Here is a 23,997-nt window from a genome sequence, read left to right as displayed (position 1 = left end):
TGGAAGAACACGAATCAACCGACCTTCGTGCAAAACTTGGACCAACACCACGCATGATTTCTCGTTCACAATTATAGTTTAAATTATATTTGAGAAGGAACTAAATAAAACAACTTCTTGAAAATCTCCATGTGTTGAGGTTTCGGCCAAATGAATACGGACAAGCTTCCGTCGTTAATCAGTCCTCGTGACACAAAAGTCGTACCATCTACGGTAGCGTCACAAGGTCCCACAAATATAGGTCGGCCCCATCCAAAGTCAACTTCATAACTCGGGATGTTAACCTACCTATTTATTCCAAGATTAGAGCCTGTAAAACTCTAGAACAAGCTAGCAACCACATCCTTAATATCGGGCTGCACAGCCTGCATTTCCAAATAATCGATTGTTGACTTAAGATAATCGTCGTTCTTTTTTAGTAATGCATCATGAATTATACTTGCAGTATACCAAATCAGATTTAGTTTTATTTCTCCTGCTACTGTTCTAAAAGCAGTCAGAAAACTAACATTCTCGGAAAAAACCCGTTGGAAGAGCAGTTTGAAGACGGGCCCGCCTATCAGTGACAAGGTAGAGCGCGGTTTTGTCATCGTCACATAGCCCACGGGCTTCACATACGCACTTCCAAATATGGGCCGAGATGATTTCAAAGGAACTAAAGTTGATTGAGTTATCTTCTTTTTTCGAAATTGCTTTATGTGAATTAAGTTGTGCCCGTGTTATTTTGAAAATGGAAACCACTATCTCATCTGATGTGGACACATGTGAGAAATTGATCAGCGGAGCATCCTGGTAATCAATATGTTTGAAGACAGGTCGTGGTGGGTCCCGAGCACGTAGAAGGGTCCTATCTAAGAAAGGATGTATGGTGAGGTCAAGCCCACGAGCCATATCAGACCACGCCTTGATAAAGTGACCCGCAGATGAAGCGTCAGCAACATAATGGTGCATCCCAACACCTAAAGAAACTCCTCCACATTTAAAGTATGTCACCTGCTTAGTGGTGGATATTAGGGTCATTTGTTTTTCAAAGGTGAAGCTACTACTTAAAAGTTATACTCCATCCGCCTCAAATCTATTGTCCCCAGACAAATAACATACAGTTTAAGAAAAAGTATCTGTTACATGTACTTTTCTGTTCACTTTCCAATCTTACCCCTTACTTTTATCTATCTTTTTATCTTCCATATATAAAGTAGGGGCGCAAATTTACATTATCACATTAATATTTTCTGTTTATAGAAGTAGACAATTAATTTGAGACATCTCAAAAAGGAATAATGGACTATAAATATGGGACGGATGGAGTAACTATCAAGGTGGTGATTCCCTTAGCTCAAAGGCAGGGGAGATTTACCACCCCGATATTAGTTGAAAGCTTAAGTGGAGTGGAGTCGGGTGATAGACTCGTTAAATACTTTCCACAATTGTGTACATAGCTCATTTAGTTGCATTTCATGTAGGCTTGTATGTTATTGTCTTTCCATAGCTTGCATTTACATTTAGATTGCATTTCATGCATTTGGGTAATCATAAAAGACCAAAAATAGTTTGTGAATGAGTTAGATTGTGTTTAAAGTTGGAAAAATGCATTTCATGGTGAGGAACGACGTTCTTGCTGAATATTTGAACAGAATCACTTTCTAGGCAGTGAGGAACGACGTTCCTATTCAAGGAACGGCGTTCTTGATTAGTAAAGGAACGACGTTATGACTCTGTAGAATAACGTTCTTGTTTATCGAAGGAACGATGTTCCACTTTACGGGACGATGTTCCTGACCCAGTTTTAATGTGTTTTGGGGGTTAATTTTGAATCACTTTTCACACCCCACACCTCTTTTTCTCTCTACCTGACACACACACACACACTTAAAAACCATAATCTTAACCTACAATTTACTCACTAATCTTCAAGAATCTTACATTATCAATGACAATTAACTTCCTTAGAGTATGATTCTCACTTATATCTTGCTTAATTTTGTAATTATTTGTGATTTTCATGTTTTATACTCTATTTGCTTTATATGATGATTATGTTTGATTTAGGTTGATAGTGAGGAAATTATTGTTAATTCTAGACTACATTGTTGTTGATTCACATATTTCTCATGATTAATTGCACAATTTACAACTTTGAAAATCTAGGGTTCTCCAAATTTGAGGCTTTTTGTAATCAGTTAATTGAGATGAAATTGGGTGTTGTCTAGGGTTAATTACTAGTCTACCATCCTGCTATTATCATTTATTCCTGAAAATTGGTGATTTTTCACTATAAACTTGCAAATTAGGGTTCATGATTTTAGGGTTTGACTAGCTTTGACTCTTTGACTTGTGATTTAGTTGATTTGAAGCATGAAACACTATGGCCTATAGTTTTAATGTATGTTTTCGATATTCTTACAAGGTTATTTAGGTTTGCTAGAATTTCACCTATTTAGTTGACCCGAATTGACCATTGTACCATTGTTGCACATTGATAATTTGGCCTAAACATTGCAAATTTTGAAGCTTTTATGTAATGGATTGTGATGATTGATTGTCGAACTTAAATGTAGGGGGTGAGTTACCCTTTTGATGAGTTGATTATGGTATGGTTTCACTTATGCTAACTTTGTACAAACATGGTTATGTTTTGTTGTCTATGTTCATTTCAGGCTGATAAAGGGAAAGGAAAAGACAAACAATCTGAGGGTGGTACCTCTCGCCAACAAGCAATGGCGAGAAATAAACGAGCAAGGCAAGAGTAATCACAACCACCACCTTCACCACCACCACATGACTCACCACCTCACAGGGATGAGGGAGTTCAGGGGTACTACATACACCAATGGCTACAAGCCATCCTGAACTTACAAAATGAGGTTGAGTGGAGGAGACGTCTGTTGGCCCGACTAGTCAAACAAGTCCATTGTGCGAAGTACATTGATTGGAAACCCTTGAAAAACATCAATAAATACGACCAACTTTTGAAGAATATATTGGTTTCCTCGGACCCAAGCAACAAGCAAAATAAAATAAACCCTTGGTGGCCACTCTTCATAATACGAGAGGCCACATACCCAACTCTCACAAGGGAGTTTCTTACTACTATAAGCTTTAGACCACGACCAAGCTCAATTAAAGATGCGAGCTATATGACCTTTCGCCTCGGGGGCGAAGAACGGAGTTTAAGTTTGATGGAATGGGTTAGGAATTTAGGAGTCTATCGTGAGTATTATGACAACCCGGATGCCTTGTGGGACTATTTGCAAAATTGTCACAACTTTCTTTCAACCTTTGACTTTAACCAAAAATGGGAACGCATGGAAAATGGACCCTTCATTCCGGAAAAACATCAATGACCAATATAAGAGGCATTACCCGCCGAATGATTCACATGGTTGTTTCTCGTGTAATAAACAATCGGGCAGAGAATCTTGAGAAGATGTCTCATATGGATGTTTGGCTAAATCACATGATTTTCAATGGGTGGAATGCGCACATCCCCAAAACCATCACTAACATCCTTTATGATGACGATGGTACGAAAGTTATTAAGCCTTTGGTGGGTGGCCATTTCGTAAGAATGATAGCCAAATACCTCGACATCAACCTAGATGATTTAGTGGGGGAAAAGAAGGATATGAAGAAAACCAGCAAGAACGATTACTTGTGTTGTGACATTTTGAGGAAAGAAAATGATGATTATGTTGAGTTTGTAAGAGGAGCAGTTGAACCAAACCAAGCACCAACCTTTGAGACTGATCCAAATCAAGCAGGGGGTAGTAGGGGTTCTAATATGCCGGCACAAGGGGTGTACACTATTAGCCCACAATATAGGGCGTTCATTAGTGATCACTTTGGTATGATGGACCGACGTTTTTATGGAATTGAATACACCCAAGCGGGTCAAGGCTGCAATATCCAATGGCTATGCCATTATGTTGAAACAATGAAAATGAACCCCGAAGCTCCACTACCACATCGTGAGCCATGGAGTCCTTTGTGGATTCAATCCCAACACCACCTTTTCCGACTCCTTACAACTATGACTATTCGGCACAATATGCCCAAGCTATGCATAACTCGCAACAACAACGAATGCATGATCAAGAGCAAGAACGTCAAGAGGAGGAAGAACGACGACGGGCCGAACTTGGTGATCAAATCGGATCTCAATACGGTCCAAGTGGGTGGTCATATTGAAACTTTTGGCAATGATGGTAATGATGCTCGTGCTTGATGGTTGGTTATTTTATCTAAAACTTTAATGGTTGTGGTTTGTGAAACTTTTTTTTAAAACAATTTGTGATGTAATAATTGCGGGAGGTAAGGTTTGGGATTTGAACAATTGATGGTATTTTGTGGTTGATTTGGTTTATGTGAAACAATTTAGTTTTTATTCATTTGTAGTTGATTAATGGTAGTTTGATTTATGTATCCAGATGGTATGTAGTTTCCGGATGAAACAATTATGAATTTAAAATTTGGCACTTGATTAGGATTGTGATGTTCAAATTCATTCTCGTGGTTATACATGTTTAGTTAATGGTATTATTATCTTATGCTTGTTTGTTTAACATAGAGATTATCATTCGTTTGTGTTATGATGACTTGGTTGATAATGTTGTGAAAGTTGTTACGATGGTGATTGGTTGGTTATGTTTGTGATGAAATTGAACGATTGTGATTCTTTTGTGGGTACACATACTTGAACAAGTATCGCCCCACACATTTTGTACCTTGTGAGCATACTTGAAATTATAGGGAATGCCATGGCAATTGGCTCCTTATTTTGGCTCAACAATTGGTACAACAACAAACAAGAAAATTAGTGACTAAGTTTATCCGAATGGTGACAACAAAGATCATTTTATCTAATTCCGATTTTTCTTTCTCTTCTCTCGTCTATTCTATTTCAAAATGCACCGCAATTGTAAGACCCTAAACCCAAGTGTACAGGTGTACATAAATGTTGGACATTTAAACTGAATTAAACAGAAACTGACAGGTTGAGTTTGAGCTTGTGCGCGCCGCGCACCTATCCTGCGACAGAAATATGCTTTTTGCTATTTTGAGTTAAATGAAGGGCATTTTGGTCTTTTCACTTGAGGTCAGATGTGTAGCCATATTATCAGTTTGGGATCCAATTTTGGATCATATTTCACATCCACAAACACTCCCATTTCATTTAGAGAGAGAGAGATTTATAGAGAGAGATTTGGAGATTTGGGGAAGAAGGAGCTTGAATCGACCAAAAGCTCGAGTGTTAAAGTTGTTCATCTCGCTCCTAGCTACGTTGTGGTAGTATTGGTAAGTTCTAACTTCGAGTTTTCATTGTTTGATTATCGTTCATAATTGGGGTTTTGATTTGGGTGTTCTTGAGTAAACCCACTAGTTGATAATTGGGTGATTGAGCTAGTAAATGGCGTTAATGACCATTGTTGGTTGTTTTGGGTTGGATGATGAAATTGATTAGTTGATAATTATGTTCGGGTGTTAATATCACTAGTTAACTTAGGTTATAAGTGATTAATTGTGTAAGCTTGCAAAATGGGTGTTTTGACTCGAGATTAGGTCAAAATGGATTTTGTGTAAATTGATGCAAGTAATGTGTTTTGATGATGAAACCTTGAGTAAAATGAGTTATTGAAACATAATCACTAGTCGATTATGATTATGGAGGTTTCCGGGTGAGATTTGACTTAGTCAAAGTGGAAGTAAGTGCTAATGGGTCGAAATTGCACTTATGGTGTTTTGAGCATAAGCTTGAGTGTTTAGCTTATTTGTTTGTGAATTACTTAGATGATTTGCATTTGGACATTTAGGAGCTCAAGAAGGATTGCTTTTCAAGTAATCGAGGTGAGTGGAATATTTATACGTTTATGTATATAATTTGGTTGCTTGCGTGCGGCGTGGTAAGTGACATTCGTTAGGATTCACTTTTCGGGGACCACAATTGGGTTGAAAAATATAGTGAGTGATATCCGTATAGATAGTTCTTCGTTGGCTATATTTGGTTGCGTTAAGTGGTGAGTGATATCCGGAAGGAATGACTCTTTGTCGACCACGATTGGAGGTGAGGCATGTGACGAGTGGTTAATGTTTGACCTATCACTCTTCGTTGGTCACATGTGTGTGTTTGGATATGTGACGAGTGGTTAATGTTTGACCTATCACTCTTCGTCGGTCACATGTGTGCGTTTGGTTATGTGGCGAGTGATTAATGTTTGACCTATCACTCTTCGTCGGCCACATGTGTGTGTTCGGGTAAGTGGTGAGTGTTATCCGTTTGAGGATCCGCTCTTCGTTGGCCACTTATCGTAGGATGGTAAGCGGTTACGCTTTTCGTTAGCCATCCTTGTGATTGAGGTAAGTGTTAACGTTTTGGTTGCACTTTTCGTCTGCCTCATGGTGCGTAGCGGTGAGTGGTTAACGTATTTGACCTACCGCTCTTCGTCGGCCACGTACGTGTTGCGATGGGTGGTGATCGGTTAACGTATTTAACCTACCGCTCTTCGTCGGCCACCATCGAGTCGAATGTCGACATTTTGTATGTTGGGGTGTGTAAGTTTCACTAGCATTGTACGTATTTTATTGTTGGCACGTATTATTGTTGAGATCTCTATGCTAATGGTGTTGACTTGTTGTACGTACGATTATACATTTATTGCGGTTTGCTAATGATATTGCGTTGTTTGTGTAGGTGTATGCAAGTGATTGAATTATGTATGTATGCGAATAAGTATTCCATTCACTGAGCGTTAGCTTACCCTCTCGTTGTTTACATTTTTAGGTTCGGAGGAGGACGTGGCAAGGGTATGCTCGGGATTAGATGATTTCCCTTTTGATACTTGCTTGGATTACTTTTAGTTTCGACTTAGGATTGGGTAGTTTATCCCCAAACATCATGCTCGTAGTTGTGTTTGGAACTTAAACTCATGTAGTCGAAAACTTGTATTTTTGTACGAAAGTTGTAAAACGGCCGATGTGGGCCCGGTGTCGTAAAACTTGTTTTATTATTGAAACGTGTTAGTTTTACATATTATAATATGTTGTGAAAAGCGTTTAGTCTAAAAGTGTCGGGAAGTAGGAGATCTTTCCGTACAGAAGCTGTTGGGCTCTGTGCGCGCCGCGTACAGCAAGGGTTGCGAGCCGCGCACCCTTCTGCTATAAAAAAAAAATTTTGCTGCGAAGTTTGTTGGATAACGGGTTGGGTCGTTACAACAATTTTACTATAATTCATCGTTCAATGCAATGAGGGCATTGCATCAAACTAAATGTAGGGGGAGAGTTAAAATCTCAGGTCATTTTGAACTTTTTGAGATAAGCTTGTCACATACACTCTATAAAGGTTGAAACTTGTATTGTTGATATATTTTTTTGGAACAAGTTTTTAACCATTACAATATCAATATCATAAACACTTAATTGGTTAAAACTTGTAATTTTTTGGAAAAGTAAAGTCTTTTCCTTTTGTTTCAAAACTCTAAGGGAGTTAAGTCTTCTACTTTCAAAGATTTATGTGCTTAAAATGATAAAATCAATAGAAAATCAAAAGTTTCGTAGGAAGTAAAGTCTTCCATGTTGGTTTCAAAAACTCAAGTGTTTAAAGCTAAAAGCTTTAATCACTTCCAGATGACTCAAGTCCATCCACTAAATGGAGTCAAGTCTCCCGAATGTCACATTACTTGGTGTGGGATACTTCCTAGTCCACATCATTTCATATTGACATTGGTTGTTTCATCATTTCATGATGTTTCAACCGATGTATCATATCGAGGGAAGATGAGCCACCGAACTTCACAATGTGCTATCATTTTTAGAAGCAATGGCTTCGTGCTAGTGTTGCTAGACAACACACGCCATAGTCAAAAGCTATGGCATCCTTGTTCTATCAATTAACGGAGGGGTAGTTCCGACTTCGTACCCTTTCTCAATATAAGCATAAAAGCTTGTTATGTGGGAAGTAGCTAAGTGTATAAAAGCTTTAAGCTTTGACACTTCCAGGAGAGTCGAGTCCTTTCATGTTTTGTTTTGGAAGTTAAGTCTTCCAAATTTGAAAGTAAAGTCTTCCAAGTTAAGTTGAGATTCAAGAGACCTAAGCTTGAAAGTAAAGTCTTTCAAGTATCGCTCAATAGACCCACTGTAAAACTCACACCCAAGGTAGTTACTTCTCCACCGCTATTGACACCGAGTAGTATGTTTTTCGGGGAAGTAGCTACCCGTGTGGTCGTCCTACCACCGGGGTGGCTTGTATGCACACAACCTTATGATCCCAAGATAGTTATTGTCTCATCGCCTTCAATACAAGAAGGTAGTTCACTTTTGTGATATACCGGGGAAATAGCTATCCAGGCGGTTGTCCCAAAAATGGGATGGCTTTGGAATGTACAAAGCTTGAAACCAAAATTTTCGGAAAACTTGTCTTGTTTCACAACTTGACTCGTTTTCCCTTTCTAAAAACAAAAAATGGTTTTCTTAAAGCCTTGTCTTCTTTAAGTCTAAACGTTTTCCTTAGGGGACTCATGTAACTTGGCGATCCATTACACCGAAAAGAATCTTGTGGGGAATCCTTGACTAGTGGTGATGAAAGTGGGGTATGAAGGTGAAGTCTATGCTTGTGATGATTTGAAGAATGTGCCTAGAAAGGTTTGTACTAAAAAACTCGAATCTTGATTTGATTATTCTTAAATGCAAAATATTGTGGATATTTGAGCCTTTCTAGGGAGCATGTTATTTGATCGATTGTTTTAAAGATGTGTAGATGTTTAGCCTAGGCTTGAATTTGATTGATTTGAGGATGTTTGAAGATTTGGAGGAGTGGTATATCTTTTGAGGTTTAATTGAAGTTGTTTGAAGCATTGAGTTTGAGTTTTTGATGGTTTGTGAAAGAAGAAGAAGAGGAGAAAAGGTTAATGCTTGATCCTTGGTAAGTGTAAGTATTTAGAGAACATTTGAGCCTTCAAAGTGCATACGCATAGAGGTATCCCTATTTGCTCAACTTTTGCACTTTAGTCATTATCATTGGCTTGTTCATATTTGCTAGAGGCTTTTCTCCAAGTCTTGTTTATTGTTATGCTTGCTTGAGGACAAGCAAGGTTCAAATGTAGGGGGTTTGATATTGCTCATCCACACTATGTTTCTCACGCAATATCTACCTCGTTTTATTCGGTTTTGATGTCCATTATGCTCTAAAAGATAAGAAATTGGGATTAGATGCGTTCCGAGTGCTACAACAGTTCTAAGCATGAATTTGGTGTAAAATTGACCAAAGTGTGTGAAACGTATCAAGAAAATTGCAAAGTGCTGGAATTGGCTATAGAACGACGTTCCTGTTCACCAGAACCACGTTCCAGCTCTAAAAATGACGTTTCAAAACCTGGAACGACATTCCACCTGGAGAAATTACAAAGGAATTGGAAATAGAAAATTTGGGCATTTAAAGGACGAATCAGGAACGACGTTCTTATTTATCAGAATGACGTTCTACTTTTGCGAGCATCAGAACGACGTTCCAGATAATGGAACGACGTTCCACTAGAAAATCTAGTCAGTTTTTGGATGAGGTATAAATAGAATAAGATGTGGGTTTTTCTCATAACTAACTAGGGATTAGTTAAAATAGCTGGTGGCTATGGAAATTAGGGCTTGATAGCTAGATTATTAAGTTTTTCATCAAGTTTCCATCAATTTCTTAAATTCTAGATCAAGGATTGAAGATTGGATCAAGATCTAGGGCTTTTTCATCATCATCTTCATCTAGCTTATTTGTAATTTTTATAATTTTGGTACAATCTTACTGATATCTCTCAAATTATACATATACTATATCGTGATATCAGGTCTTTATTGTCATTTATTTGCGAAGACTTGAAGACATTCGTGGTTATTTGAGAGAAAATGATGATTTTAGCTCCAGAGGTCTTTGATTTAATGTTTTGGTTATTTCCGGTGAAGTATTGGTTTTATATAAGCTCAAAGTAAGATAAAACGCGAAAAAATGAAGTGTTATTGAGTCTGGAGTTGATTGTGGCCGCAACTAGATGAATCCCGGCCGTAATACATCAACAGAACTTGGAAGAATCGAAAACAGGTGAATCGCGGGCGCAACTAGCCAAACACGGTCGCGATTGAGGAGCAGGATCGCGGTCGCGATCCATTGATCATAGATGCGATGGGGGGTCGATCTGGTCACTTTTTGTTCAACTATAAATAGATGAGGTTTTTACCCTAATGAGTGTGTGCAGTTTTTAGGCTACGAATTGGAGAGGGTTTTGAAGGCTTTGATCATTCCATTGAAGACTAGTTCATCTTTTGATCAAGCATATTTTTACGGGGTCAAGGTGAACCTACACTTGAGTGCATAAAAGGGGTTTAAGGACTAACAATATTCGAACCTCTGACGCTTGGTCGTGGATAACCCACATCGGTATCGTTTCGATTCCGACAGGGTGGCCGATTTGAGAGTCCACCAAAAACTTAGCATACGAGGTTGAGTGGCCCAAAGACATGAAGGTTTTATAGTTCAATACATACCTGGAAGTCTTTAGAGATCGTAAGAAGCTTTGTTCGTACGATAGAGATTTGTATGCTGTAGTTTACATATGAGTAAACAAGTGAACGTATATGTTTTTAGGGTTTATGAGCTATATATTTATAGGCTCACGAATTAGGGTTTCGGTAGAATCTTTTCCCTAATTAAATGAAATCTCATCCTTAACTAACTTTCATTATTTAAGGAAGAGAATCCGAATTGATTATACCGTACACTCTTCTAGAATGTACCGGACCCTTATGCAAGTATACGAAACTCGCATCAGATGGTATAGGCGCATAGGGTGCGACTATACCCATAATGTATGCCTTTGTGTGCGATTTAGTGCTTCGAATGCGCATCCGCACAACCCTGCAAATATGCGTATCATTAAGTCCCCCCAGTTCGATGTTATATACAATGAAATATAGTGTATGACGTTGATGTTATGCGAGGGGTATATGAAATAGTATTAATTTTTACAAGGAAAATATTATTAAATACGATACAATTTTACACAAGTTATTTTTTTATTTATAGAGTGGAAATACCTAAACCTTGCTACAACATTTATAGGCAGTGTACCTAATCGTACAGTAGTGTAGTTTTTAGTAAGTCCGGTTCGTTCCACAGGGAGACTTAAACTAGTTCAACGCTATATTTTTAAAACTATATTTGTAAAAATACAAAAATATATATAAGTAGTATTATTATTATAAAAAGGGGGGTTTTTACCGTTTAATGACCGGTTTGTCGATTTTAAAACTTTAGTCGCAGTTAAAACCTAATGTAAAATATTAATTATATAAAAGACTTAATTTAAAACGTAAAGTAAATAACGATAATGAAATTGCGATAAATAAAAGTGCGATAATTAAAAAGTACGAAAATTAAAAGTGCAATTAAATACAATGACAGTAAATAAAAGTGCGATAATTAGAAGTGCAATTAAATATGAAAATAAAGGAATTATGCTTATTTAAACTTTCGTAATCATGATGTTTGACGTGTTGATTTTAGTTTATTCCCATGGGTTAATTGTCCTTTGTCCTGGATTATTTAATATGTTCGTCTGGTTTTTGTCCATAACAGTCCATCAGTCATAAATATAAAGTGCGAGTGTCCTCGTCAAATTATCCTTATATCCGAAGTCAAATATTCCAACTAATTAGGGACTTAAACTGTAACAAGGTCTTGATACTTTGTTTAATAATTACACCAGGATATCGACTGCGTGTAACCCAAGGTTTTAATACTTTGTTAACAATTAAGCCAAGTGTCCTTGTACATAATTTCACCCCTGTTTTAATAATTTCATTGAGTATTAATCCATTCCCGTGTCCTGTTAAATGAACAATTATTAGTACTTATAAATATCCCGCCCATCGTGTCCGATCGAGTGTATATGGTTATTTATAGGTACGTCCAATTGTAAATCTTTATATTAAATTAACAAACTATCATTTAGTTAAACAAATATAAAGCCCATTAATAGCCCATAGTCAAATTTCCAAAAGTGTCGTTCTTTTGTCCAAACCCCAATTATGGTACAAAGCCCAATTACCCAATCTATAATATTTTAGCCCAACATCATGATTACTTCGTCTTAAATAAGCATAATAATAACTTAGCTACGAGACATTAAATTAAAAAGGTTGAACATAACTTACAATGATTAATAATAGCGTAGCGTTACACGGACAGAATTTCGACTTACACCCTTACAACATTCGCTAACATACCCTTATTATTAGAATTTAAAATTAAAATTAAAATTAAAATTATAATATATATATATATATATATATATATATATATATATATATATATATATATATATATATATATATATATATATATATATATATATATATTACGAGTGAGAGATAGATAGATGGTATATTAAAATGAGCCAAAACACGCAAAATTTATAGATGTGGCCTGCTACCTACTGCCATGCGATTGCATGGAATTAAAGCTTCCAGGCCATGCGATCGCATGGCCTCTTTTTCCAGCTCACATGAGCTTGTTTCTATCTTGCCGACGGTTTTAAATATAATATATAATATATAAATAATTTTAAGAATTATTTAAATATTATATTATATTTATGTGCATAGTTGACTTATAATTTTTAGTCCGTTGCGTCGAGCGTTGAGAGTTGACTTTGGTCCCGGTTCCGGATTTTCGAACGTCCTTGCGTATAATTTAATATCTTGTACTTTGCGTTTCGCGTCTTGTACTCTTGTAATTTTGAGACGTTTCTCATCAATAATTTGAACCTCTTTGATTGTACTTTGTACTTTTGAGCTTTTTGGTCGTTTGCGTCTTCAATTCGTCGAATCTGTCTTTTGTCTTCACCTTTTATTATTTAAACGAATATCACTAGTAAATAGAACAATTGCAACTAAAAGCTTGTCTTTCTTGAGGGATAATGCTATGAAATATATGTTCCTTTTTAGCATTATTAGACGTCGAACTAGCAAGAAAAGAAAAATGGATACACAATGACTCTTAACAATTTCTTTAAATCAGATAAGCATACTTAATAGTGCCAATATGATTCCTAGTCGGATTTCAAATGTAACCGGACAGTTTGTGAGGTTATTTAAATATATTTGCGTAACCGGATACTGTATTAGCATTAAATGCAATGTATGCGTGCAGTCACCAACATGTCTTTTCGGCTGCAATTCTTGCACCCGAGGTGATAACTGTCACTGTTTACCGAAAAGGTAATGATTGTAATTATGCAACCGCCTGTTGATGCTAACGTGCACTGGACCTCTTAACAAGGTAATTAACTTGAGATTAATACACGTGTACGGCTATCATTATACCCGCGTCGCCTTTTAACTCTCAAATTTTCTCTATAAATAGCCTTTTGGCTTTTTCGCATCCCACAATCTTTTTCCTTTTCAAGACAATCTTCCCTATTCATCTTCTCCGCCAATACTCTAAAAAGGTATATCTTATACTTTTACGCTTTTGCATAATGTAACCCTAGCCATAAATTTTTCTAACTCGTTGTTTTGACCATTGTTGCTGCAGATGAAGTTGGAATCGTACACGCCAAACCCGACCGTCGACTCTGGTAACCCGTCAAGCTCACCAGCCAGCCGGTCAGATTCGCTACCATCATTGTACCATACGCCTGGTTCAAGAGGGTTGTGTAACCAAAAAAGGTTACCCGACGAAGGTATGAATTTCATCCGACGACCGTTCAGTTTACTTGTGATGTTATGATATTTATACACCATGTTTATTGCTTTTACAGGTCCAAGCAGTTTAGCTCATCCATCAAAGCATGTGTGCCCCAACCCGGAAGATTTTTCTCAACTAATTCCGAATATCGATGAACTTCTTAAGGTTTCTCTACCAGCATTTGCCCAACAGTTTTCTTTCCTACAATCGTGTGCCCCCCAGTCATTGATTCAGAAGCTTTCTTCACTTTCTCCCATCGAGGAACTATATATGGACACACAAACAACATTGTTCAATCTTGCAAAAGATCTCAACCGCTTGCAGCTTAAATCTACTGCGCTTGCACATCCACCTTAGCCATCACCAACAGAGACTACACTACAACAGGAAAATGCCAAACTCACTGCTCAACTTGCGGTTACTGTAACCGCGCACAAGCAAGCTGAGGAGCGAATTAATGTGATGATGTTCAAGAGGCATCAGTAGGAAGATCAGCACACGGCTGCGAAGGCATTCATGGAGTCTGAGATTGCGGCTCTTTCTGCAAAGCTTAAAGAGGCAGAGAGCCATGTCATGTTTTTAAACGAGAGCTTTAGCGACTGGATTTCAGCACAGGAGTCCTGGGGTGCAAAACACGGTGTTATAAAAGCGTAATACGACATTCTCCGTCAGGGCATTCCGACAATTGTCCAACACGCTCTCGACTGCAAAGCGGTCGAGCAACGTTTTGGTGCAGCGATGGTCGCTGCTCGCGCCTATGAGCGGACCTTGTTTTGGAATGTCATTTTCCAGGAGATGTGCATACCTCCAGTAATTCCCCCCAATATTGCTGAGTTGCTTGTTGATAGAGCCAAAGAAAAGTGTGATGAAGCTTGCTCCCAACTCCAACATATTTCAATCCCCCATCTCGAAGTTCTTGTCAATGATCCCAGCATCTCCTCTCAGGAGATAATTTCTGACAAACTCGACTGAGATTGTGAAGCTACCTTGGGTGGTTACTTTTTACCATTCATGGGGGCTTGTTTTTTGCCAGCGAGGGATGGGCCTTGCAGTCTCGGAGGTTTAACATCCCTATAATATATTTTCTTTTTATGTTTACAGCGGAGTATGCATTTGATCGCTGCGTGCGAGGATGGCATACTCTCCTTAGTGTAGGGCAAACGTTCTCGCCAATTGCCACCCCTTTTTTTATTAGCTTATAGCGTATATTGACATATATTAGATCAAATTTTGGTGTTTGTCCCGCTTTTATGCTAAGCGGTTGATTTTAATATTCTCCAACTGTAATATGCTATATTTTGATTGAATATAATTTTGATGACTTTTTTGGTTAAGGTGCATTTATTGTGTTTTTACGAAATCAAAATGGCGGTTATAATGATTTGTTACAATATGATGCATTCAATAACTCATATGTAGAATAAATGCTATGATTTCATGACGGGAGCGACCCTTCAATCATTTCATGATCTTTTTATTCTTGCGTCAACAATCCAATGTTGTACGCAAAAGTAAGCAAACCAATGCTTATAAGTTTATACTCAAGACTTTTATAAAAAAATTTATAAGTATGTACGCGTATACAATCCAATGCAAATTACCCGTACTATAGACAAACCAATGTCTATACTCAAGAGTCTTTCGGCCACGCCAATGTCCGGGTTATTTAAACAAGTAACCAAACTTGTAATTTATAGTCTAGACTGTGCAAGTCTCCGTCTTGCACGGTGTACAAGCGTTTGAAACAAACCAATGTTTTACTACTATCACCATTAAAAATAGTATTAGTAACCAAACTAAACTATGCCACTTGAGACTCGGAGTGTGTCCCTGTGCAGCTTAAGGGGCATGCAATCAACAAATGTAAAAAATACACAAGTTATTGGCTTAAATTGCATAATTCAATTTATTTCAAACATGTCTTTTGACCTGCACTTAGCTGTCATGTTTACAATGGAAAATAAAAAATTCACATAATAAAAACTTTAAACAGTTATGTGGGGTGATCAGTCCCTCTGCAGTTTTTCATATGTAGCACCGTTTTAGTGTCTGCGCATGCCAACTGCGCTTTATTGCTCTTCCATCCAAACTTGCTAGTCGATACGCCCCTGTATCGCTTACGCCAATTACCTTGTAAGGTCCTTCCCACTTAGGTCCAAGCTTACCCGTATCCTCTGCCCTGCTTGCTTCATTTTTTCGCCACACCAGATCATCCAATTGGAAGGATAATGGTTGGACGCGCTTATTATAGTAGCTTGTGATTCTTTGTTTGTTGATTGCTTCTTTTATTACTGCCATTTCTCTGCGTTCTTCAACTAAGTTTAGATTTTCACGCAGTTCTTCGCTGTTGCTACTTTCATCGAAGGATGTTATGCGCATGGTTGGCACATTTATTTCGGCAGGTATTACAGCCTCGGACCCGTACACCAAACTAAAGGGTGTTTCATTAGTTGCGCCCTTCAGAGTTGTGCGGTGGCACCTACAAAACGTTAGGCAATTCGTTTATCCAACCCCTTCGACACAATCCCTGCCTTGCTTTGATTCCTAAAACGATATCCCGATTCGTAACCTCACATTGACCATTCGCCTGGGGGTGTGCGACTGATGTAAATGTTTGCTTTATATTCAATTCTTGGCACCAGCCACTAAATGGATTTCCTTCGAATTGCGTACCATTCTCGCTTACTATTTCATTTGGTATTCCAAACTGACAGACGATGTTTTCCTACACAAAATTTCGAATTTGCTTGCCCGAAATTGTCTTTAGCGGTTTGGCCTCTACCCATTTTGTGAAATAATCAATGGCCACTACCAGGAATTTTACACCCCCTGGTCCTGCGGGGAATGGCCCCACTATGTCGATTGCCCACTTGCAGAACGGCTATGGAGACGCGACCGGTATCATAGGATGTCGCGGAGCCATGCTTACTGTTGCATGAAGTTGACACGATTGACACTTGCGTATTACCTCTTTGGCACATCTGTACATTGACGGCCAGTAATATCCAATCCGCATTATTTTGGACGCAACCGTTTTGTGTCCCGAATGCAGTGCGCACATTCCCTCGTGTACTTCCCGTATAATTGACTCCGATTGAGTTGGATTGAGACACTTCAAGTGAGGCCCCAGAAAAGATTTTCTGTATAGGACTCCCTTGTCTAACAGATACATTGGTGCTTTCATCTTAATCTTTCTTGCTTCACTTGAAGCTATCGGCAACATACCTTTGGTTAGAAATTCTATAATTGGTGTCATCCAACTCCGCTCTTCTTCTTCAACCGCAGCCGAAACACTGTCTTCTTCAATAGATTTTACTTTAACTTCCTTAACCTAAATTTCTTTCTTAAAATGACTGAATGTTAATGCGGCTAACTTACTTAGCACATCCGCCTTTTTATTCAGCGTCCTCGAAACCTGAGTTATCTGGAATAAATCGAAGTCGACTGCTAGCTCTTGCACAAGCTTTAAGTATTTTTACATCGACTCATCGTGTGCTTCGAATATTCTGTTAAATTGGTTTGCAACCAACTGCAAATCAACATATACTGATAGTTCTTTAACCTCCAGATATTTTGCTACCCGCATCCTAGATAACAATGCTTTATATTCAGTTTCATTATTTGTGACAGGGAAGCTGAATCGCAGTGCGAAGGTATACTCTTCCCCTTCTGGACTTTTTAGGACTATTCCTGCCCCTGCGCCTTCTGGACCACAAGCCCCATCTGTGTGCATTTCCTACAGCTGTTCGGGCGGAGGTGGTATTTCTTTCGATTCATGCGAGACTTCAATATCTCCGGCTGTTTCAGCCAGATAATCTGCTAGGACTTGTCCTTTTACCGCACTTCGTGGTGAGAAACTTATTTCATGCTCTCCCAATTCAATAGCCCATTTGGCCATGCGACCAGAATTTTCTGGTTTATATAGCACCTGCTCAACAAGTATCAGCGAATGTGAATTTGCTAGAACTTATCAAGCAATTTTGTGTTTATTGACAACAAATAGTTGTTTGTCATACCTGCTTTATCGGCTGATCTGTTAGGACCCTTATTGGGTGCACTTGGAAATATCTCCGCAAGAGCCTAGCCGTATGCACGAGTGCATAAACCATTTTTTCGATTGCAGGATAATTTAATTCGCTCCCTGTCAAAGCTTTGCTAATAAAATACACAGGCATTTGCACCTGTTCGCACAGCATATTTATATAATTTTAAATGCATATTGATTGAAAATTAGCTATATTTAATTTTTATAGTGCGTACCTGTCCTCTGTCCTCTATCAACACTGAACTTATTGCTTCCTTCGATGCCGCTAAGTACAGTATCAACGTTTCCCCAGCAATTGGTGCAGTCATTGTTGGCAGCTCTTTCAGCAACTTTTTCATTTCTTAAAATGCCACTTCTGCTTCCTCCGTCAACTTTAAGTCCGTTTTCTTCAAGCAATTCTTCAGTGTTCCGAAAAAGGGGAGTGACCGCTCTGCGGATTTGGATAGGAACCTTGTCAAGGGCGCCAACTTACCCGTTAAGCTTTGCACTTCTGTTTTATTTCTTGGTGACGGCATATTCTCGATTGCCTCTATTTTCTTTGGATTTGCACGTATCCCTCGCTCAGTTATTATATGACCAAGAAACTTCCCTTCTTCTTCTCCAAAACTGCACTTCGACGGGTTAAGCTTCATATTAATCTTTCTTAACGATGCAAATGTTTCTAATATGTCCTCCAACAAACCTTGTTCTGTTGTGCTTTTTATGACCAGGTCGTCAACATATGCTTCTAAATTTCTTCCAATTTAACCTTTGAAAGCTTCATCTATTACTCGTTGGTAAGTTGCTCCAGCATTTTTTTAAACCAAATGACATCTTTGTATAGCAGTATATGCCTTGACTTGTGTGGAAAGCAGTCTTATCCTCGTCGTCCACTGCCATCTGTATTTGATGGTATCCTTTGTACGCATCTAGGAAACATTTGTATCGGAAGCCAGCTAACGACTCAACTTTCCAATCTATTTCTGGCAGTGCATAATTGTCCTTAGGGCAAGCTTTATTAATATCCGTGAAGCCAACACACATACACCAAGACCCATCAGGCTTTTTTTTACCAACACTGGGTTTGCTACCCACGTTTGATACCTTACTTCTCGCAAGATGTTTGCTTTGACCAACTTATTGACTTCTGCTTTCATCCATTCGCTTCTTTCAGGAGCCATGCCGCGTTTCTTTTGTCGTACTGGCGTCAGACTAGGATTTGCATTAAGCTTATGCTTAGCAATTTCCCTTGGTACACCCGTAATGTCTGCTTCTTTCCAAGCAAATACGTCTGTATTAGAAGCTAATATATTGCGAAGCTTAAACTTCGTCTCCTCAGACAATCCTCCGCCAATTTTAATTTTCTGCTCTTGATGCCTTGGGTTTGCAATGATCATCCAGCTTCTAAGTTGCTCTGCCTCACTCGGCTGCTGCTCTGCATGTTCCACAGCCGCAACGCTTGCATCTTGCTTTTCTGACCTGATCATTGCAATTCCCAATGGTGTTGGAAATTTGATAAGGCCATGTACCGTGGATGGGATATCTGCTAATTTTTGCAAAGTCGTGTGACCCAAAAGCGCATTATACTTTGAGTAGGACCTTACGACAGAAAATTCTACTGTCGTACTTCTCACTAATTCCTTAATATCATCGTCCACCAGCTCCAACTCTAATTCAATGATCCCGATTGGCCATGCGGACTCACCAGAAAATCCTGATAACGCAGTGTTAGGAGCCACTAGCTTGGCTCGTACAGCCCCTGGTAACAAGCGAAAACAGTGCTCGTACATTATATCAACACCGCAACCAGAACCTACATGCAATCGCTTGATGATGAACCCGCAACTTTTGACACGTCCTTTAATTGTAATGGGCGCATCCGAGGGTTCCTGTGCTATGGCCGAGAATGTGATGGGAGTATTTTCCCATTCCTCAGATACCTCTAACTTGCGCCTCTGATTCATCCGTCCGCTGGTTACCATGTTTATGGTTTTATCCATTTCCTTTCCCTCATTCTTCTTTTGCCACGGATATTCTTTTTCTCCCTTTGGCTTGTCAGCTTGCGCTCTTGCGCTTTTCTTCAAGTGTTGCAATCTTCCTTTTTTGAGTTCAGCAACAACTCTTTCAATTAAGTGCCGACATTCATTGGTCTCATGACTGTAATCATCGTGAAAATCACAAAATTTGCTTCTGTCTCTGTTTCTATAATACTTTGACAAAGGCACTGGGGGGTCGAAACTTTTTCACACTGCCTCTGTAGCCAAAATTTCTTTTGGTGTTTTGGTGAGGTCTTTTATTAACGCAACATTTTCAGCATGGCTGCTTTTGAACCTCTGGCTTCCTCCCCTTTATTGTTGTTGAACTTGTGATACTTATCATTATGATAGGTACCACCCCTAGGTTGGCCATTACCACCATAACGTTTACCCGGCTCTGAACCTCTTCCCTGTACTCGATAATAATCATCATCGATGTTCATGTTTGAAGAGGTATTTCTGCAATTATGCTTTATATATTCTTGTGCCCGTATATAGTCACGCGTTTCTTTTACGGCTTCCGCGAAAGTTTCGGGCACTCTTCTTTGTAACCGTTGCCACAAAAACAGGTGTCTATCAGTATCTATACAATGAATAAAGTCAGATACCTTCTGGCTTTCTGGCAAGTTTTGTATCTTAGCCACCTCTTTAATATATCTATCTATTATTTCTCCCAAGCTCTCTTTCGATTTCTGCTTAATGTCGTGACATTCGACATGTGTTCTTTTGCGTGCGCGCAAATTGTGAAAGTTCAATAAAAACCTTGAGCGCAAATCCGCAAAACCTGTAATGCTTTGGGCTGGCAAATTATTGAACCATTCCCTTGCCACTCCTTGCAACACTATTGGTAGCATATGGCATGCTACTGCATCACCCTAACTGTGTGTTCTTGCGGTTCATTCAAATTTTTGTAAAAAGTCATCTGGATCTAATAACCCATCATAACTTCCGAGTGTTAGAGGCAACACCGGTGCGACTGTGAAGGGATGATTGGTGATGTGCGGCACAAACTTTTCTGTTGTAGGAGCTAGCTCAAGACTTTGCTTAGCTTTTTGCCCTTACATCACTGTGAGCCAATTGCTCATAAACTCTTGTACCCGTGCTGGCTCATTGAAAGCGGGTGCCAAGTGTGGTGGCACGACTTGCTGTAATTGAGATATGAAGCTATTTGACTGGGTTGTGGCATGGTGCGTTCCGCTATATTGATTGCTTACAACAGTATGGACTGATTGCGGAGACGCACGCGCCGTTGACCTTTGTTGTGGTGTCAGCATGATGTATGAACCATCTGGATTTCTCAGACCCATCTGCCTGATTCTTTCCTGGGCTTTCTCGGTAGTAACCCTTTCAATCGGTGTTTCGGGTTCAACTGACGTGATAATTGGTATTGTACCCACTCAGGTAGTTTTAACTTTAAAGCCTGGTGAAACCGTTTTGCTTGGAGAACCAAAGCTCAGGATTTTTTGGTGACAGATCCTCGAATGGTTTAAAGCCAGTTCCTGTTTCCAGTAAACTTCCATCGGGAGTGTACCACCATCCCTTAGATGACTCATTCAGGACAGTTTCTGATGTAACCGGCCCTGTTCCAACACTTGGTGATGATGGAGGCTTTGATGTGCCTTTGGTTGGTGCTGGCAACGTCGACGGTGTGTTCATAACAGTCACCGTAGGTGTTTGAAACCCTGGACTTCCTGGAGAGTCCGATCGCCCTTGATTCTTTGCACTCTTACTTCCTCCACCCATTCTTGTTGACAATAAAGAAAAACCTGAAAGTGACCGATTAGTTAAACAAAAAAGTTTTATGGAAAAAAGGTACGAAATCATATACAACATAAATTCCAATCTTCTTTATTTCATATAAACGGTCCCATGGATGGCGCCAAATGATGAAGCATATTTTCACGGGGTCAAGGTGAACCTACACTTGAGTGCATAAAAGGGGTTTAAGGACTAACAATATTCGAACCTCCGACGCTTGGTCGTGGATAACCCACATCGGTATCATTTCGATTCCGACAGGGTGGCCGATTTGAGAGTCCACCAACAACCTAGCATACGAGGTTGAGTGGCCCAAAGATATTAAGGTTTTATAGTTCAATACATACCTGAAAATCTTTAGAGTGTTGGGATTTAACAAGTTTGAGAAGTCTTAAAACCTTTTAAGAATCTTAATAAACGGAAGCGTGTAATTATCAAATTTTACTTGTTAAACTTTAATCCAATTAAAGCTAAATCCCAATAGGATCAAGTTGTGAATATATACTTACAAATAACAAGAGAGGATAAGAAATGTACCTCCTCAAATTAATTGAGGGTTTAGATTTCTAACAAGATGATGTTGAAGATGATGAAGAAATTGCTTCTAACTTGAAGCCTCAAGAGAGCTATACCCACAAGCTTTTAACTACCAACACCACCCTTAATGTAGTTAGGATTTAGAGACACTTGAATGACCAAAAACCAAGCTTGAAGACCCTTCTTTCTGCCCAAAATTTTTGAACAGCAGCAGCAGTTTTTGGACAGAAAATGTCAGCTGTTTTGGCACTTGAAATGTTGTCCCTTTTGAGTCTTTCTTTGGTCTATAAAACTAGCATGCACTTAGGGAGTTGTGGTCTTTAAAAGTCACAAGAATAAGCATGGGTGGACTCTTCTTGGAGCCTACAAAACTGCCCACACTTACACATTTATTTTATACAAGATTCAATTTTATAAAACTTGTATATAAGTTTATAAAACTTATATAAAACAAACATGTATTTGTTACTTGCAACAATTTTATAAACCATTTTATAAAATATAACACAACATAATTATTTAAACCTATAAATAATTACATATAAATTATCCAAATAATTTATCCCAAGTGATGATATTTTAGAAAACCGATTTTCTAAAATCCAAGTGTCGCGTATTTATTTAACGATCCATTCGTTAAGATTAAATACATATAAGGTGTCGGTTAGCTTGTTATTGGGTATGACCCGACTTGGATCATAACATATTAGCCACATTAATTTAATATGTCTCTCGGGCATACGAAATACCTTCAATCTCCCACTTGCACGAGAAACATAAGAAATTAATGCAAGTGATGGATACCACCTAACGACCGTCCATCACCCCCAATATGCTATGACTTTGTGCCATTCAATAACATCATCCCTTTCGAGTTCCCACCTCGAATATGAATAGGTGAATCTTTCATTATATCCTTTCGTCCTAGATGTCATGTTAAATCCAAGAGGTATAGAGTGATCACCCTCTTATAGATTTAACTTTATCAGGCCTTAGACATCTGACTCTCAACGAATAAGAGGGACAAATTCCATCTTGACTACATACGTCCTAGACACTACACTTCGTACCATACCTGAAGCCTCCCTTATGAGCTACCTTCTCAGAATAGCGGAGGAAAGAATCAAGGCACGATATTCGGTGAATATCTGAACCCAATATGTATCTCAGGTCAAAGGATACAATGATATTCTCCTTTACTCAAGATTACATGTGATCAACCACAAAGGCTCCATTTAGTAAATCTTGAGAGCGGGTCTTCCAATATTTGTATCCCACAAATATCTATGAACCTTGGTTGCAACCTTGCCCCACATTCATCCCGTCTAAACCTCACACTTGTTCCCACAACTGTGATCGACTACGGAATTTAGAATAATTACTTATTCATGGATAAAATATGCAAAATAGGAACATAACTCAAAATAAATTAATACCATAATTATATTAATGAGTTTGAACAATTTCGTTCCGTTACAATACTTAAAACAGATCATGACCAATCACTAGAATATCGAAGCCCTAATGCACAAACATGTCCAGTATGTTTTGCTCCATGTAAGAGCTTCGTGAGAGGATCCGCTATATTAAGATCTGTGTGAACTTTGCGAATACATATCTTTCCCTTTTCAACTTCATCCCTTATGTAGTTGAATCTCCGCTCAATGTGACGGGTCTTTTGGTGAGCACGAGGTTCTTTGATTTGAGCAATCGCACCCTCGTTGTCACAAAAGATCTCAAGAGGGTCCTGAATGGAAGGGACTACTCCTAAGTCGTCGATGAATTTCTTCATCCATGCAGCTTCCTGCACTGCCAATGAGGAGGCAATGTACTCCGACTCTGTAGTGGATAATGCAACAACATCCTGTTTTGAACTCTTCCAAGAGACCGCACCTCCATTTAACATGAAGACATAACCG

General features: G+C 38.7%; 1 protein-coding gene and 1 pseudogene across 1 annotated transcript; both read right to left on the bottom strand.

Moving 5' to 3' along the window:
* Positions 1 to 320: 320 nt before the first annotated feature.
* On the bottom strand, positions 321 to 1,020 carry LOC139860263 (shikimate O-hydroxycinnamoyltransferase-like; annotated as a pseudogene).
* Positions 1,021 to 15,748: 14,728 nt separating this feature from the next.
* Positions 15,749 to 18,106, bottom strand: LOC139860262 (uncharacterized). Its single transcript, XM_071849031.1, has 5 exons — positions 17,984 to 18,106; positions 17,740 to 17,904; positions 16,692 to 17,054; positions 16,255 to 16,448; positions 15,749 to 16,202 (listed from the first exon to the last, which is right to left on the bottom strand). The coding sequence occupies exons 1-5, from the start codon at positions 18,104 to 18,106 to the stop codon at positions 15,749 to 15,751; spliced, it is 1,299 nt and encodes a 432-aa protein (XP_071705132.1).
* Positions 18,107 to 23,997: the final 5,891 nt, after the last annotated feature.

This window comes from Rutidosis leptorrhynchoides, chromosome 7, assembly GCF_046630445.1.
Source record: "Rutidosis leptorrhynchoides isolate AG116_Rl617_1_P2 chromosome 7, CSIRO_AGI_Rlap_v1, whole genome shotgun sequence".
In the NCBI taxonomy this organism is placed as follows: Eukaryota; Viridiplantae; Streptophyta; class Magnoliopsida; order Asterales; family Asteraceae; genus Rutidosis; species Rutidosis leptorrhynchoides.
The sequence above is the reverse complement of the archived record's forward strand: the minus strand, read 5'-3'. Positions and strand labels throughout refer to the sequence as shown.

What these genes read in the sequence shown, in the direction of transcription:
- LOC139860262 (XM_071849031.1), bottom strand. Translation starts at nt 18,106, where the DNA reads ATGAAAAAGTTGCTGAAAGAGCTGCCAACAATGACTGCACCAATTGCT. An exon ending in TGATAGAGGACAGAGGACAG is followed by an intron (nt 17,905 to 17,983) that starts GTACGCACTATA and finishes CTGTGCGAACAG; the next exon opens with GTGCAAATGCCTGTGTATTT. An exon ending in CAGATCAGCCGATAAAGCAG is followed by an intron (nt 17,055 to 17,739) that starts GTATGACAAACA and finishes AAAGAAATTTAG; the next exon opens with GTTAAGGAAGTTAAAGTAAA.